We start from the raw sequence: 17,467 nt of genomic DNA, 5'->3' as shown, positions 1-17,467 counted from the left end.
GCCCCTATAGAAACCCACCATCAGTTTTTTCTACTTATGAGAAATAATGTTTGTATAGTCAATTATATTGGAATAATATTTTTCAAACAAAATGCTTTCAAAAAACATACTGTAATTAAATCTGTTCAAATCCATGGGTACTGTAATTGCAAACTGCATAAACAGTTTTATTTGCAGGACAAAGGTCTAGAAGGCATTAAAATAATACATATTTAAGATACAGACAGAGACATTGGTTTCACAATATAACGTTACAGCAATCATAATGCAAACATTCGGAGAAAAAAACCTGCATAAATTACGACAAAAACGAGATATTCTAAACGTAAAACAAGAAATATGTTATTGACAAGAGACGCGGATCATCTACATTTAAATAAAGCTTTACAAGCGGTGTTCCCGTAATGTACCGTAAACCACTCAATAAGCGCGCATCTGAACCTAAACAGCGGCTGGCTTGACCGTGTATTTTCAAACCGCGGCTGGCTTGACCGCAGTAGACAAACGTAGTAAACACTGGCAGAACTGTGATAATCATACTCAAAATACTTACCATTGTGTATCGCTGACTCTGAAGTCATAACAATATCTTACCTATGGTAGTTTTAAAGTGAAATACTTTCTTGGCTAGTCTCTGTGTCTCTAGTTGGTCAGTTTGAAGGCGTGTGTGAAACGTTGCGGTGATCAATGATCAAAGATGCAAACGTACATATTATGCAGCGTTTTATAATACCCAACCTTTATAATACCCTTAATTGTGACGTTTTTCCTTCGCCGTTTCTTTTACAAGTTGAATGTCGAGCGCTGTCTTAATGTGAACAAATGTGATAAAGAGCCCATACTTTTCTTACACTTGCACTTTTTTGCTTTTAATGTTAATTTCGTATTGCTTCATCATGTATTCTCTCTTTTCTTCTCAGGCCCACCCCCATTTTTCCCACCTGATTCATAATATAGTCAGAATATCTTTTTCAGTGCTTGTGCTAATTGTCATTAATTGTATGCATTATCTTCTGTCGCTTTCGGTCTTCCTCTACCTCTCCTGTCTTCCATCTGTAGCTGAAAGGCAGAAGAACAACTCACCTGTCCCAGGACAAAGATGGGAAGCCCCGTGACCCTTTGCTGCTTCAGGTGGTACGTAAGGGTCACAGAAGGAGATTGGGCACGGCTGCTGGCACAACTCGCCTCATGGCTATCACAGACTGCATGGACAATGGCACCCAGACTGACATCAGCTTCCAGAACTATCTGAGTGGGGACAGAGGATCTTACCCCAGCAGTGAATCACCCATGCCCCCACCCTCCCCTCCTCTCGCCCAGATGGTGGAGCCATACCTGCTCAATGATCTGTAAGGGAATTTACCATCCTTTGATTCTATACAGGTTCTCATACTTAGTGGTTGAACAAATATTACATGCTGCTGAAGGAACATCTCTCTTTTTTCTCAGCCGTTCTCTGGGACAGGAATATAATGAGACAAATGACTACTTTAATGTTGCCACCCATGAAGTGGAGCAACGGGAAGAGCTGGAATATGAGGTAATGCAACAATTCTTTAACTGTAAACACATCACCACCTTAAAATTGTATATTGTTAACTTTCAGAGGGGAATTCTCTAAGGCTGTGTGTCCAACAAAGCTATTTTCCTGAGGTCAGCATATTTTTTCAGTTGTTTGCAAAGAAACTGCCATATAAAAGAAATTTGGAAAAACGCTGTGGTCATTAATATCATATTTTTATGCAGCTGTCCAATATCAGCCATAAAAAATTGTTGACACATGGCTTAGGAATCAATGCATTGTTTTTGTTATTTAAGTAATAAACAATTAAAGAAATTTAGTGTTGAAAACGTGCATGGCAGTAACATTTTTTCATCAGTTGATAAATGAGTTATGTGAATAAGGCACAATCTATAATAAAACTAACATACACAGACAAGATAACATGCATATTTGTGTTCATTTTCATTTTTCATTTGACTTCATTTTAATATGCATACCACTTCATTACACTATTGGTTAGCGAATAGGATCCAGGTTTTGGACTTACTTAATGAATTCAACCCTTGGTTTGACTGACTTTTTCTTTCTTAGTGCATCTTTAAAGCAGAAGGTTTATTCTCTTCCTCATAAGCAGTTCTATCTTTCTCTCTGTTTCAGGAAGTGGAGCTGTATAAGTCGAGTCAGCAAGGTAAATTGGGGCTAACAGTCTGCTACCGCACAGATGATGAAGAGGACCAAGGCATCTACATAGGGGAGGTAAGTAACGACTTGAAGTAATTTGCAGTGCTTTTAGTGTCTGACACCCTATAAGGATGTAATGTTCTTTATTCTTAGGTAAATCCAAACAGCATAGCAGCAAAAGATGGAAGAATCAGAAAGGGTGACAGAATATTGCAGGTATGGTTTTTGGTATGCTATATTAAATCAATAGGCGGATGGACTTGGTCAATATTGGTAAAAGTCTGCAATGTTTAATGAACAACTACATTTATTATATTATATTGTATTATATTATATATTACAATAAACAATTCTTTCACTATGCAATATAGTTCATTATGCTAGTTGATCAGAATTTGTTGTGACACTGATGAAGTGATGTCATCACTATGTCATGGTCCATAAGGGATGCAGGCTTAGGGATTCCTAGAGACAATCAGCCTATAAATAGATTACAGATGTGACTTTAAACACATCCACGTAATTACTCTCGAGACAAACCTGAAGTGTCACTGTCTCAACAAGTTCTCAGTTTATTCTGGGTCTGATGTGACAATGACGCATACCCCGCTGAGAACTGCCAACGAAACATGACCTCAAAATGTCATTGGATTATTTGATCGTGAGCTGTCACATATTGACTGTTTACTTCGTATGATAATGGTAAACAGATGCTTTGAAAAAAATCTGCCCCTAAAAATAAATGTAACTTTTTGCTTCTTAATAAGAATCTTATTTTCACGGATATTTCGATATTTCTCACTAGGAAATAAGTCATTGATCAACAGAACAGAAATGAGAACCCAAAGCCAACTCATTTACCATTATTTCTATTACAATGTAATGGGTGGGTGAACCTGTAAAATAACCTAATTAAGAAATAAAACTACTGTAAGTCTTTATCTGTCCCACATTAGATTAATGGGGTTGAAGTTCAGAACAGAGAGGAAGCGGTTGCCATTCTGACCCGCGAGAACAGCACCAACTTCTCATTACTGCTGGCCAGACCGGAGATAGAGGTAAAGACAAATACCCTACACACACACACACACACACACACACGCACACACACACAAGCTTAAGTGTACGATCAAGCACGCACATGCTCTCACGTCAAACAGGCTTTTTGTGGCGCATGCAAAGTTAATGGACCCACTCAATCCCCATCGACAACATATCCTCAAATTAATGGCTTATTTTGCTGAAGGAAGGGAAACAGTGCTCCCATCACTCAACGTCTCAATCATGTGGCAGTTCCATTAACACTATTCCATAAGGGAGAGTGAGCGAGAGAGATGCTTTACAGAACAAAAGTGCACCATTAGAAAGACGTGTAAATGGGACTTGACGAACGGTCTGAATGAAAGATGAAACGAAGAGGTTCAGGGCAGAATAGACAAATAGGAGTGTTTTACATAGTAAGCTCGTTCTGATCTTCCAAGAACATAAAAACAGATATGCACCCATCAAGCTATAGCATACATCCAATGACAGGAGAGTTTCCATTTAAGGCTTGAGCATCTATACAGTTTTTCTCCTAAATTAGATAATTTGTTCCTGTTTAAGGGACAGTTCACCCAAAAATACAAATTCTGGCATGATTTATTCAGTCTTGAGTTGTTTCAAACCTGTATACATTTTATTGTTGCACTAAACACAAAAGAAGATATTTGGAAAGAATGTTAGTAACCGAACAGTTCTGGGGCACCGTTGACTGCCATATAGGAAACAAAACTACCATTGGAGTCAATGGTGCCCCAGAACGATTTGGTTTCCTACATTATTCTAAAAATCTTCTTTTGTGTTCAACAGAACAAAGAAATGTATAGATTTGAAACAACATGAGGGTGAGTAAATGATGACAGAATTTTCATTTTTGGATGAACTGTCCCTTTAAATTAAATGGGTGTATTGCTAGTGCACAAGTAATGCAGTGAAATGCAGTAAAACTGTGGATAACAAGTGTTGAGCTCTCACTTATCCCTTAGGGGTAGTTAAGTTATGTCAGAAGGAGCAAATTAACATTTAATGTTACATTTAATTCAAATTTAATAGCGTTTTGACTCTTGCACCACTCATTTAGAAACTGTTTATGCTGTATATGCAGTCCTGAGATGGCACTCCCAAATTTACGACTGTGAAACTGTGTCAATTTTGCTGCAATTTCTCGGGAACCGGTGGAGATATTTAAGAAACGGCCGTTGGTTATTGTGCGCAGCCGGCAAAAATCATCTATCATGAGCCCAGCCGCCAGCTAATGAATAAAACAGGGAGCTCATTTCAGCCAACGCACAGCACTAACAAGATCAGAACAAAAAGAGGCCATTTTGTCTCTTATTCTCATCTGCAACTACCCTCCCAGCTACACAGAATGATTAATGATGGACCGAAGACTAGAAACGAGGGTAGCTGTCAAATCTGGAGAGAAATAGATGGAAAGAGACAGAGATAGAAGTAGAGGAGCTGACAGTGTGTGTGTATGGGAGAAAGATAAAAGGTTTAGTAAATCAAAAGAAGATGAAGAGAAAAGGGCAGAGATGTGCAGAGAAATGTCACGGGCTGCAGAATTGCTGGCCGTGTATGAGATACAGTCCAGTAATATTGCAATTGATTATTGTACAGATAACACAGGCAAACATACTCGGGGTATACACATCAATACATCAATAAATCTGTATCCTTAACTACCTGCTGAACTACATCACCAATTATAGACTTGTGCATGTTAGAAAACACATATGTAAATAAATGAAAAAAATATCATCACATTTCATAATTTTGATCTTTATTATTAGTCACCCTTTACTGTATGTTTGTCACTGAGTTTTGAAAATATCTAACCAATAAAAAATATTAAAATTCAACTTTGACAACACAGTATTTAATCATTTAAAAAGTACAGTGTTTTTCCGTTTGATGATACATAATATATACTCTTAGTGATCATGTTATATAGATTAAATGTATGGCTAATACTGATATATTATTCAATGGTTTTCTTTATAACACATATTTTATGAACTCTTAAGATGTTTTACATTACAATATGCTTTTTCAGCATTCAAATATGAGGGTTTACTGCAGTATATAAACAGTCCTATAAAAGACCACACTCCTTACATGTTTTATAAAGATCTCTGCTTTTTTATTGTGGTTACACATTTATCGTTGTTTCAACAGTACCATCTTGTGGTGAAGTGTATAACTGCATGTCTTGTTTTTGAGATGCGGAATACTAGTTCTGGACTGATTTTCCAGATTTCCCTTCTCCCTCCTATTATTTTTGTCATTGACGTTGTTTCCAATATGGTTAATTGTGGGACCTACACATAAATCATCATATTTGTGACCTGCCCTTGAAAACCCAACTAAAGTCATTTTTTGTTATTTTCTGTTTTCTACATAATGTAAATAACATTGTGTGAAAATATAATCTGGATGTCTTTAATATTGACAGAGCTAGGCCATCTCAAAAATTGAAATCATAATGAAATTATTAGTAAAAATCAAACTTGGATGCTCATTATCTCATAATTGGATTGTGAGACTTCAGTCTGGTTTTCACAGACAGGGTCACATAGTTTACTATGAAAAACATGAACCTTTCCCTCTCTCTTCTAGACTGAAACACATCTGGACCCTGAGGAGCTCGATTGTGAATTACCTGTAGGGATGAGTGTGGACAGCCTTAATACCTCCCCCCTGTCCGGCCTGTATCACATCCGCCAACAGAGAACCCAAGCAGGCATTCCTGAGGAACATCAAGACAGGCCCATGCTCATCCTGGCCGCCCTCAGCAACAGCCAGGAGCTCGACAGCGGTGTGGGCCGAACCGACGAGAGCACAAAAAACGAAGAGTCCTCCGAGCACGATATTCTTCTGGGCGACGAGCAGACCAGCACCTCCAACACGAACGCCACCAACACGCCCGGCAGCCTGCGCAAGTTCAGACCTGGCAGGAGCGGAGGAGGGGGGAGCGAAACTCCATCTCCTCTCTTTCCTCTCAGAGAACTGCATCTCAGTACAGACTCGCTGGACTGCGGCAGTGTGGGTGGCGGATACCTTCACGATCCCGTCAGTGGCATGATTATGCCAGGCTTAACCGAAGAGGAATGCGAGAGGTACAAGGAGCTTCTGGAAATCAAGTGTCGATATGAGAAGAGGATGAAAAAGGTGCAGGAGGAGCAGCAGAACCAAGAGAAAGACGGAGGTAAGGAAGAGGAGGCAGTCCTCAATGAGAACTGTAATGAGAGCTTAACGCCGCACGAGATGGCGCTTTTGGATGAGGAGATGAGGCACCTTGAGTTCAAGTGTCGGAATATTTTGAGGGCTCAGAAGATGCAACAGTTAAGAGAGCGCTGTTTGAAAGCATGGCTCATGGAGGAGGAAACATCTGGCAGGGCGTCCGCCGAACCACAGGGTTCTCCGTTGCACGGGTTGTCTGACATCAACGAACTGCCCGAGAAAGAGCGTTCGGACAGCACCAGCGCATACAACACTGGAGGGGAGAGTTGCAGGAGCACACCCATGGTGAATGAGCACCGACTTCCTGTTTCTTTGGTAGACGAGTCCACAAGTCCAATGCTTAGTAGACACAGAGATCGACACAACTGGAGTGAAAGAGGACGTGCAAGCCTCACCAGTTCATATTCACCAAGCAGCTATAAGAAGTTTCAAACAAACAGCGCTATTCATCAGAAGTTCTTCTCGCTGTCTCGAGAAGCGACCGTGCGTCGACTGCCAGATGGTGGCAATTCTCGGATAAGCAGCCATGAAAGAAACGGCGGTCGTAGTGCAGAATCCAGTCCTTACTTCACGCGCCGTCGACATTCCAACTGCTTCCCTCCAGAACGGTATCAAAGTTGTATGCACCTCGGATCATCACTTTCAGAGAGCTTTGGGCCCTTGGAAAGAGCCGTGGATGGAGAAAGCGAGGCACCCGTAGGCAGCAGCGACCGCGAGGGCACCATCAACCATAGAAACAGCAACCTTGGTGCTCACCCCAGCCCAGTGAAGCTCTCCCTCGCCTTACCCCTGCCGACTCCCCCCGCCTCGCCACGCATGGAGTGGAAGGTAAAGATAAGAAGTGACGGGACCCGCTACGTGGCCAAACGTCCCGTCCGAGACCGACTCCTGAAGGCTCGGGCAATGAAGATCTGCGAAGAGCGCAGCGGCATGACGACGGACGATGATGCCGTGAGCGAAATGAAGATGGGGCGCTACTGGAGCAAGGAAGAACGTAAACAGCAGTTGCTGAAAGCCCGCGAGCAGCGGAGACGCAGGGAGTTTATGATGCAGAGTCGCTTAGATTATCTGCGAGATCACGGTGTGGACGTGGGCAGAGAGAGCAAACTAGAAACGAGTCAGACAACAGGGTCGATCCTGGAGCTCAGTAAGAAAAAGAGCTCTAAGAAACGCAACAGGCGCATATTGGACAACTGGATTACCATTCAAGAGCTGCTGTCACATGGTTCTCGCTCACCGGATGGGACGAAGGTGTATAATGCTCTTTTGTCTGTTACAACAGTCTGAAAGGTGAACAGAGGAGGAAAAACTTTAATGTTGTCTCTTGAATACTTTTCAACTGACTCTTTGGTCTTCATATTTCTTAACATATCAAGAAACTATTGATCGCCTGCAGAACTGCTGATGGTGTTTGTTTGTTTAATTTCTTTATCAATGAATATCACAGACTCAAAACAAGATTACCAATGTGTTCAGGTCTATAAAAATGATAGCATCAAAAACTGATCAACTGAAAACAGCACATGGCTGGCTGAAAAAGACACTCAGAAGATTATGAATGTTGACTCAGCATGAACAAGCACAAAGCATGGGATTAAGCTGAAATAAAACATAACCATTTTAGTTAGATCTGCTCATTACTTGTGTGGGAAGTCATCACAGCTGCACAAAAGACAAGCAACAATGTGATTCTCATTTGTGATTTTATATCATCAAACTTTTGTATAATTTGTTGTGATATAGCATCCCAACTTTTAAGTGCTTAACCAGTGCAAACACAATCATGTTAAACTTCCTATACATGGTGCTGAACATTTGTACTGCTTATTTGTGACAAACGAAAATGTAAGCAACATTAATCTGCTTTTTAACCTGAATGTACGGCAACTCTTTTCCCCGAAACTTTTTCTGGAGTGAATATTGGGAAACGTTTAAAGGAATGTGTGACCTAAAAAGAGCACATAACCACCAGCAAAAATAGAAGCACAAACATTGAAATCTAACCAGCTTCAACATTAAAAGTGATTGTACATTTGTAATAAAAATACAGTATACGGTTTTTAAGAGCGTGGAACCTGAAATAGTTCACACAATGATGTACAGAAGAACTATTAATGTATGGACTCGAAGGACGAGTATTTAAATTTCCAGCACATTTAGAGTTTGGAGTCCTTTGATAAATTAAGATTTTGTAGAAAAATGGCCTTAAACGTTTTCACCATTACCTTCTGTTGGTGAATTTTGCATGATTTTGATTCTAATGAACTTGCCAGAAACACAATGAACTGGTGGAAGTTCCACTGAATGTTCTATTTCTGTGTATACTATGTGCTGTATGTGACCAGAAGATTTCAGCATAATTTAACATTTATCTCTTGTTGTTAGAATGTAGAACTTTATGGTTATACTCATAATAATACCTGTTGATTGATATCAATAGTAATATTTACAAAGTGTTTAATGTGCATTATTGAGAGGTTATTTCAATTGCTGATGGTATAACTATAACATTTCAGACAAATAAAACCAGTTTGTATGCTTAATATAAATCAAGTTGGGATGATTGAAGACACAGCACGCACGCACGCAGATAGACCTGGGGCCCGTTTCAATAAGGAGGTTCAACCAACCCTAGGTTAAACCTTGAACTCAAGAGTTGGTTTACTTAGAAATTAGAAAGTTTGAGTTAGTTCAATTTACTCTGGGTAGGCTTACCCTGGGTTAAGCGTGCACCACGACTATAAAAACCCATCATCAATGGAGCTCCGATATTACGATTCACCATGGCAACGGCACCAAAAAAAGCAACATGGCGGCAGAAAGCACCGCTCTGCATAGTGGATTTACTGACGTCCTGAAAGTGACATGTTTAAATTAATAAATTTACCAATAAACAAACAAATTAATCATTAAATTGAATGAAACAACAGAATTAATTTAAATATCGTATGTTCTCACTCGCCATGAGTGCTCTAGTTACGAGTGTAATAGGTCGTGATGTCAGACTCTCGTGCAAAATTAGATTGATCGCCGGTTCGAACCCTGCTCTGAGCAGATTTCAGTTGGAGTGGCTGCACATCAAAATGACTTGTTTATTACCCTTCTCGCTTCGTGTATGTCTGTAATTATTACTTTTTTTATTTATACACTTTATTAAGTAATTTCTCATCATCCATAGAAAATTACTCTCTGATGTAATACACGTACGGTGGCTGATGTAAGGATGGATGAGATATATTTTGATATATCTAATTCACTGTAAAGAAAAACGGTACAGTTTTAATAAAAATGTACAGGGAAATGACAAAATTCCACTCGGGTCCTAAATTGCTCTCCTGAAATCAAAGTACATTCCAATGAATTAATGCAGCCCCTTCATGAATCCTCTATAAAAGCACATGACATATAAGTCACTGAGATGGTCTCTGTGTGATCAAAATGTGTGCCATGAATGACTGTATTAATGAATGAGGTACACCACTTGCGCTTTAAAAGGGGGAGGAGATCGAAATAAATTCTGGGTTTACCAAAGAAAACCTGCTCCCGGCCAAGTTAGGTTCACAGAGTAAGTTACTATGGTTACTGACTCTGAGTATAAGTTACCTCTCCTTTAGAAACAGGCTTGAGTTACCCCGCTTTCCCGGGTTTGACACACCTCACATTCTGAAACGGAAAACCCAGAGTTTCCCTCATTTCAGGGTTAATTTACTCAGAGTTTTCACTAAACCTCCTTTCTGAAACGGGCCCCAGAAGACAGAAACAGCAGACACAAGTAGTCACAAAATATTGTCTGATCTCTGAAATAATAATAAAAAGGTTTTCCAACAGCAAGAACATGTTTTATAGAATGAGAGCAATAAATTATCACATAATTTCTCTGAATGTGTGTTTTGCATTGAAACCTCATACATATATACAAATAAAATCTCATACAATTAAATCTTAAATATAGGAACTGCTCTTACACACACATACTGATACAATTTTACAATTACAATTCGTTCTAAGTCCCCCCCCCGAGTCCATAAAATGTAAACAATGGTTCATGTCCCCATGCCCAGTTCCATATAGATTTCCAAGTCCAGTGCAGAGTAAATATGGCATATTTATATCAGCTAATATATACATTCAGGTTTATACAGCGTCATTCAGCTAAGTGCAGGTACACATGCAACACGGGGCACGGTGGCGCAAGACATTAGCGTGTCCACAATCCGGAACACACATCTTTAAAAAACTACTAAATTTATTTTTTTACATCATACATCTCTGCTGTATCTGTGTTTGAGCTCAGCATGCCCAAGCACTCGGAACTGTTAATACAAGCACAAGAGCAAAGCATTAGAGCTACAGAGAAGCTAAACCCATAGCATAGAAAAAAAAACGTGAAAGAGAATGGCCTTCAAGATTCAGATCATGTCACAGCTTATGATTAAACACATGGGAAAAGGCCTTAAAAAGACAGTACACTCAAAAATAAAAATACTTTCACATTTTACTAACCCTCTTGTCATTTTAAACCTGTATGAGGGTATTTCTTTATAAAACTTCCATACAGGATTTTTGCTAAATGTCTGAGCAAAGTGGAAAGACTACCAGACTTCAAAAAAGCATTACATAGGTATTACATATACCATCAAGTGTAATTTGTGTTCTATGTAGCAGCTCTTCTGAAGCCATATGAAGATTTTCATGCGAGAAACTGAAATCATTATTTATTCTAAAAAATATTGCCTTGAGAGACTTGCTTGACAGCAATGGCCACCATTTACTTTCAGTGTTGGAAAAGAGCAGAAAATTCTGCTATAAATAACTTGTTTCAGAAGACAGGAGGGTGAAAAAATTATGACAGAATTTTCATTATGAGGTAATGACTGCTTCATGGGTTCTTCCAGCCACTGGCAATACAGGCAGATTTGAAGTACTGGAGTCCTGGAATCCAAACGATCACCTCAATGACGAGAACTGGGCCAAAAAATAAACAAAAAGGGCTGGGCCAAGCAGCACGGATTCATAATTTAAAAGATCTTTTTGAGCCTTGTGACACTAAAAGGTTAATATTGTGTAAGTATAAAAATAACTGCCAACACAAAAATCTTTAATGTAATACTGTGAACAATTCTGTGTTAATATATATATATATAGAAAATGGACAATTTTGGTTGTCGATGAAAGGGAAAAAAAGTAGAGTTTCTGGAGGGTGGCAGATGGTAATGATGCTCTGGATCCTAGGCACTGATGAACTTTAACTTGTGTATGTGCAAAACCAGAAACTTCAGCAAAATCTTTACATTTAAAGATGCCTTGGCAGCATCTTACTGTGAATGAGTGTGTAGGTGTGTGCATATAGGTCCCCTAAACGCTTCCATATAAAAATAAGTGGCCACTGACATGCAACTCAGCATTGTTTCACAATATTAAAAGAGCAAGTTGCTCAAGTAAGTGTGTATGGCTTCTGGCAACAACAACATTTACATGGATCATACATTTTTCACGTAAATAATAGTTTTACAACCTTGCTGCAAAACATTAACCTGAAATCAGCAGTCCGATTACATTAATCGTACACCAGGAATCTAGCCTGCGGCCTTTTCTAAAAAAAAAAAAAGCTCTCATAAAACAACCAGCACAGCACTCTGCTAAAACATATCCATGTATCATATTAGTAGTTGCATTTACACCAAAAATAGCAAGAATTAGATGAGCAGTATTTGACATCATAGTAGTTATAAATTCACTCATAAAATCACCCATAGTCAGACGTTCTTTTAAAATTCAGTTTCTGAATAGTAACTTCTAAATGTTTAACACTATTACTGCCTTGTTTTAAAGCTGTACAAAACCAAATCCAGAACTCATTTCAGGAATTCTGTGGCACTCTGTCTAGTTCATCCGAAGGTGATCAAGAGAAAATATCCAGATGCATTGATCCCGAACCTCCAATGACAAACCTTTACTGTAGGCACTAAGGTTATGTGATGAATTGCCAAATATGAATGTTTTATAGGTCAGATGAGATTGATTAAATAGTTACAGACAGAATAACATTAACATTAAATGGGAAGTACACAAGCTGAGGTAACAGCAGAGGTGGTGCTGAGTTAAACGTACTGATTTGTGATTGGTGGCTATTAGTCCAGACTCATTATATTTCTTAATGTACAGTAGTACCAAAAGACAGCAAAACATCTACCCAAACGTTTTTAAAACTGGCTCACATTCAACTGGTAACACAAATCACATCATGACATAGCTGAGGTCTAAAAAGATGTTTTACACAAGTATCCTTGTTGAAAAGATTAGCACGTCACTGTAGTGTTTTTATAACTAGCTTACCCTTAACCAAAGAAAAGATATTTTCCTTTATATGAACTGTCAATATATTAAATCATTTAATAAATATTTGAAATAATACATTGTTAATACTGTATATTACAATAATACTGCCACTTTCATATATTGGAAAAATATAATATGGAAATGTATGATTAACATATTGCATTATATTTTCCAGTATATTCCCACATAGTTTTCTTTCATAAGGGTTACCATGTTTTGTTAGTGACTGGCTATGTCGGTTCACTATCACCACCAGCATAAACCAGCACAAACCAGCACAGAATGGTCTTTTCAGCAAGGATTGGCTTAAATCATTTTCAAAATGTCAAAAATGTCCCTTTCTCACTGCACAGCATACATTAAATGAAGCTTTCTCAATGATTAAACACCCTGTTCATCCACTCACGAGTCAAAAGAAAAGTCGCATCCCCTTGAAGTGCATGCTGGTCCTTTTAAACAGTATATTTCAGATGAGAAATAAGTTTGAAATTTTGAGGAATGTATCAATCGTTTTCTGACTAACTCTGGAATGATTGTCATCTGACACGCATGAAAACTTAAAAAGACTACGAATGAAAAGTTCAGTTCAAGTCCCAGTTTCTGGTAGGTTTTGCACTCATCTGTTCAGTTTGGTCCATGCTCCTTCAGTTTTTGACGTTAAAAAAGCTTACGGCACACCTTTTCACTATATATAGTCAAATTTGGTCTCTTTAAATCCAGAATCTGAGTTTGATTTACATTGGCACCCCCTTTCTTCTTGTAAGCTCAACCTTCGGCAGAGATGCACATCCAATTCAACGTAAACTTTCAAAAACACTTTTACTCTGCTTTACGTCTTCATCACTTTTGGCTTCTCAGAACTTCAGTCGTAGATTAGATCCCGACACAGCAAGTGTGTTTCGCCGTTCAGGCTAACAGTGACCATGTAGCTGGCCAGGATCCCGCTCCCCTGCGACATCTTGAGGCTCTACACATGAGGAAAGCGTATGTGGAAGTAACAGAGGCTGAGTAGGGTTTGCTTCCTCTTGCCTGGGCTTCGGCTCGTCTGCGTTGGGACTCTGACCCTGCGCCCTCTACTGCGGCTCACCCTCACACCACCGTGCTGATGCGGTTGATAGGTTTGGATTTGGAGCTGCCGCCTGTGCTGCTGTTGGTGGCTCCGCCTCCTCCTCCACCCCCTGGGCCGCCCGGCTGGGCCCCCATGGGCCCGGGAAGCTGCGGGGCCAGCGGGGAGAGCGGGGTGAGAGGAGTGAGGGGTGTATGTGGGGAGGACGGAGGGGGTAACGGTGAGTGCAGAGGAGGGGGCGGGATGGAGGAAAGGGGCGGGTACTGTGGTATGTAGTGGGTGGCGCCCTGGGGTATGTGGCGAGCGGTGATGGCGGATGGCGCCTGAGGGGGAGGGGAGAAGATGAAGTGAGGTTGATGGGCGGAGTGATGTATTAAGGGGTGGGGGCTGTGGGCGTGGCCGGGATGGCTGTGGATATGAGAGAGAACGTGGGAGTGGGCGTGTGGGTGGGGTTGAGAATGAGACAGGGTGAGTGGAAGCTTGCCGGAAGGACCGGGTGTACGCACGAGGCGTATGGTGTTGGGGTGTACGTGATAGAAGCTGAATGGGCCGATGGGGGAATGGGGCGAATGTGGGGACAGAGGCGGAGGGGTGCAGGCCATATTGCCGTAGCGGGCTTGCTGCATAGTCTGATGGGATAGTTGCTGCTGGAGCTGGGCGTGAGAAGGAGCGGGCGGTCCGCGCCTGGGGAGGGACCCTCGTTGAAGCGTATAGTGGGTAGCGGGCAAATGGCCTGGGATGGATGCCTGCATGTGATATCGATGATGATGGTGGTACGGGGGCGGAGGCTGACCAAAGTTGTTGTGACAGTACTGGGCGTGCAGCGCTTGGATTTTGGACGGCCCACCGGGGTCTGACTGACTGAGGGCGGAGGGGGATGGAGGCGGCGGTCCGCCTGTAGTAGGAGGCGGCACGGGGGCCGGGTAATGTGGCCCGGGGGGTATAAGGGGAGGTGGAGGTTTGGCACGTTTGCTGCCAAACAGGGAGCCCAGGAAGGAACCTGAATTGCTCCCTCCTGAACTGCTCCCCGGTCCCCCACCTTGATCGCCGATGCCAGGAATTCCCCCCATGTTCCCTACGGCATTGTGAAGCTGCCCCGGCCCACCCCCCACCCCTACTCCGGGGCTCAGGATGGGGCGATGAGGCCGGTAGTCTTCCAGCCCATAGCAGCTGGGAACAGCGCTCCCCATGGGAATGCGTTGGTGTGGCTGAGGACTGTTAATGATGGATCCCTATCGGTGCACACAAACATGACAGATCAGAGATACTTTCTATTTTAAGTTGTTACTAGTTACAACTAACACAATATTATAGCGACAGTATCACAATACACAAGCCACAACACAGTGGAATGTTAGTCAAGACCACAAACAAGGCAATCCATTAGATAGTAATATTAAGGGATACTTAACCCAAAAATGAAAATTCTGTCATCATTTACTCACCCTCAGATTGTTCCAAACCAGTATAACGTTCGTTGTTTTGCTGAACACACAGGAAGAAATTTGAAAGAATGTCAGATCTCATCCCCCATTTACTGCCATAGTAGGGAAAATAAATACTATGGGAGTCAATGGGGGATGAGATTTGACATTCTTCCAAATATCTTCCTGTGTCTTCAGCAGAACAAAGGAATTTGTAAATGACAGAATTTTCATTTTTGGGTGAACTATCCCTGTAGTAATTGACAGCAAGTGCAAACAGTGAATAACCTGGAATACATTCAGCATGCACAGCAAAAACAGATACATATTTTTTACTATACAGCCTTGGCCATCACAATATAGTTCAGACTGAAGCATACTAAACACAACAACCTTTCATGAGACAACAACCACAAAGTCATGGAAAGCTGTTTTCACTCAGAAACATATTGGAGTCATGCTGCATGCAGTTGTTAAAGCTTCAACACAAGATCAGTCCATTTAAATGTAATCACGGGGGTCACTACAGCAGCCTGACTTACTTCAATGGTACTATCCAAAGAACCAACGCTGTTTCTACGGCCTCGCTTTCCTGTACCCAACCAACCAAGCACATCCATTTCAGGGTCAAATGTCACAGAGATATATACTTATTTTATGTTTGTCCCTTGATGATTAGTTTGCAAATAATGTCTTAAAATTTAAAATCTAACTTGTACATTTATGAATCAAATACAGATACAAAATCAAATGCAAATACAGATCACGCCATTAGAGGGCAGTGTTTGTCACACAGAACCTCAGCACTCCACACCAGTGCCTAAATGCCTGTTATGATCAAACTGTTGTGGATCCATTAATATCTCGCCCATTGTAAATAAAATGTTTTGTTAAACTGCTAACCAAGCCTAAAATGTGTATTATGCCCTATTCGCACGGGATTAGTATTACCTGTGGACCTCTAGTCTTTTGTAATAATTGCAGAAATTGTCTGTGATCTTAATCCTGTGCGAATCGGCCATGTCTGTAATTTGTAAAATAAAAATTCCCTCACAAATTATCTACCATATTTTGACGAACACCGAGGTCCTGTGATAATATTAGTCCCGTGCGAATCGGCATCTCTGTGATTTGGCGGGATCATTTTTCAAGGTTTTATCCACCGTTTGCGAATAATGGAGTCTGTTTTGAAGTGTTTTGATATTATTTCGGATGCTGGGTCATATCCATACCTGCCAACAATTTCGTTTTGGCCGGGAGTCTCCCGTTTTGTTATTTCTCATGGAAACTCTCGTAACATTTGAGACCCACGATCAAGTGATCTTCTGTCCGGTTCGCGATCACCGGTCTCAAATGCTGACAGGTACGGTCATATATCATGAAACACCATACAACTATAGGCTATACAAACTATACGCAAAGCCTTGCCATCATAATAAGTCTGTAAATTCGAGTAAAATCACAGGCTTCACTTATCCCGTGTGCCACATGAAATACAGATGTGGGGAGGTCATTTATAAATCACACTAGGTCCCCAGAAAATACTAATCCCGTGCGAATAGGGCTTTAGAGTATGTTTAGTGGTTTTATATTCATCTGAACATATAAAGATAATGTGACAACAAAGATATGTTATATAGTGTTTTAATGTGTTTTACCTGTCTCAGAGAGGTCTCTCAGTGAGGAGCTAAGAGCTGTTCGTTTAAGCCCCTCCCCCGATGCGTACGTGTCATCGAGACTGGGTCTACCCAGAGTGCCATTCACAGCCTCATTCTTCATCCCACCGACCCCACCCACATCTCCACTGAGGAGCGCTGGACGCATCACACCTTTCTGCTTCTCCAACTCGGCTACGGAGAAGAGACGTGGAGTTAATACTGGTACATCCGACTGTAACAATATTACTGCGACCATAAACAAATTTCTGTGATTATCTGTGCAGGAAAAATCTAGTTATTGGTCACTTTGGATCAGGCAAGGAATATGAAGATGTCTTACACTCCACACGGTATTTCTCCATCTCCTGAACCTCAGCGACGCTCTCACGCAGGTCGCTGGTGAATCGTGTTCGGTCCTGCTGACTCGGTGCGTTGAACACGATCAGAACCTTCCGCTCGCTGCCTGGCATTGCTGATGTCAGTCTAATACCGTGAGGGTAGTCTGAAAGAG

General features: G+C 41.0%; 2 protein-coding genes across 4 annotated transcripts in view; one reads left to right on the top strand and one right to left on the bottom strand.

Moving 5' to 3' along the window:
* Positions 1-11,329, top strand: part of pdzd4 (PDZ domain containing 4) — a 28,645-nt gene extending 17,316 nt beyond the window's left edge. Inside the window, exons 3-8 of the mRNA XM_057357642.1 lie at positions 1,060-1,349; positions 1,450-1,540; positions 2,162-2,260; positions 2,339-2,401; positions 3,142-3,243; positions 5,846-11,329. Of these exons, the coding sequence (XP_057213625.1) occupies positions 1,060-1,349; positions 1,450-1,540; positions 2,162-2,260; positions 2,339-2,401; positions 3,142-3,243; positions 5,846-7,756 (2,556 nt within the window). The 3' untranslated portion in view covers positions 7,757-11,329. The remainder of the gene's footprint in view (positions 1-1,059; positions 1,350-1,449; positions 1,541-2,161; positions 2,261-2,338; positions 2,402-3,141; positions 3,244-5,845) is intronic.
* Positions 11,330-11,442: 113 nt separating this feature from the next.
* LOC130568646 (IQ motif and SEC7 domain-containing protein 1) overlaps positions 11,443-17,467 on the bottom strand; it is a 61,032-nt gene continuing 55,007 nt past the window's right edge. For all 3 annotated transcript variants that reach the window (XM_057357639.1, XM_057357640.1, XM_057357641.1), the window contains 4 exons: positions 17,297-17,458; positions 16,957-17,148; positions 15,841-15,890; positions 11,443-15,106 (listed from right to left, as the gene is read on the bottom strand). In XM_057357639.1, coding sequence (XP_057213622.1) covers positions 13,898-15,106; positions 15,841-15,890; positions 16,957-17,148; positions 17,297-17,458 — 1,613 coding nt within the window. In that variant the 3' untranslated portion in view covers positions 11,443-13,897. The remainder of the gene's footprint in view (positions 15,107-15,840; positions 15,891-16,956; positions 17,149-17,296; positions 17,459-17,467) is intronic.

Source organism: Triplophysa rosa, linkage group LG17, assembly GCF_024868665.1.
Source record: "Triplophysa rosa linkage group LG17, Trosa_1v2, whole genome shotgun sequence".
NCBI classification, from domain to species: Eukaryota; Metazoa; Chordata; class Actinopteri; order Cypriniformes; family Nemacheilidae; genus Triplophysa; species Triplophysa rosa.
Note: the sequence above shows the minus strand (reverse complement) of the source record. Positions and strands in the feature narration are given on the sequence as shown.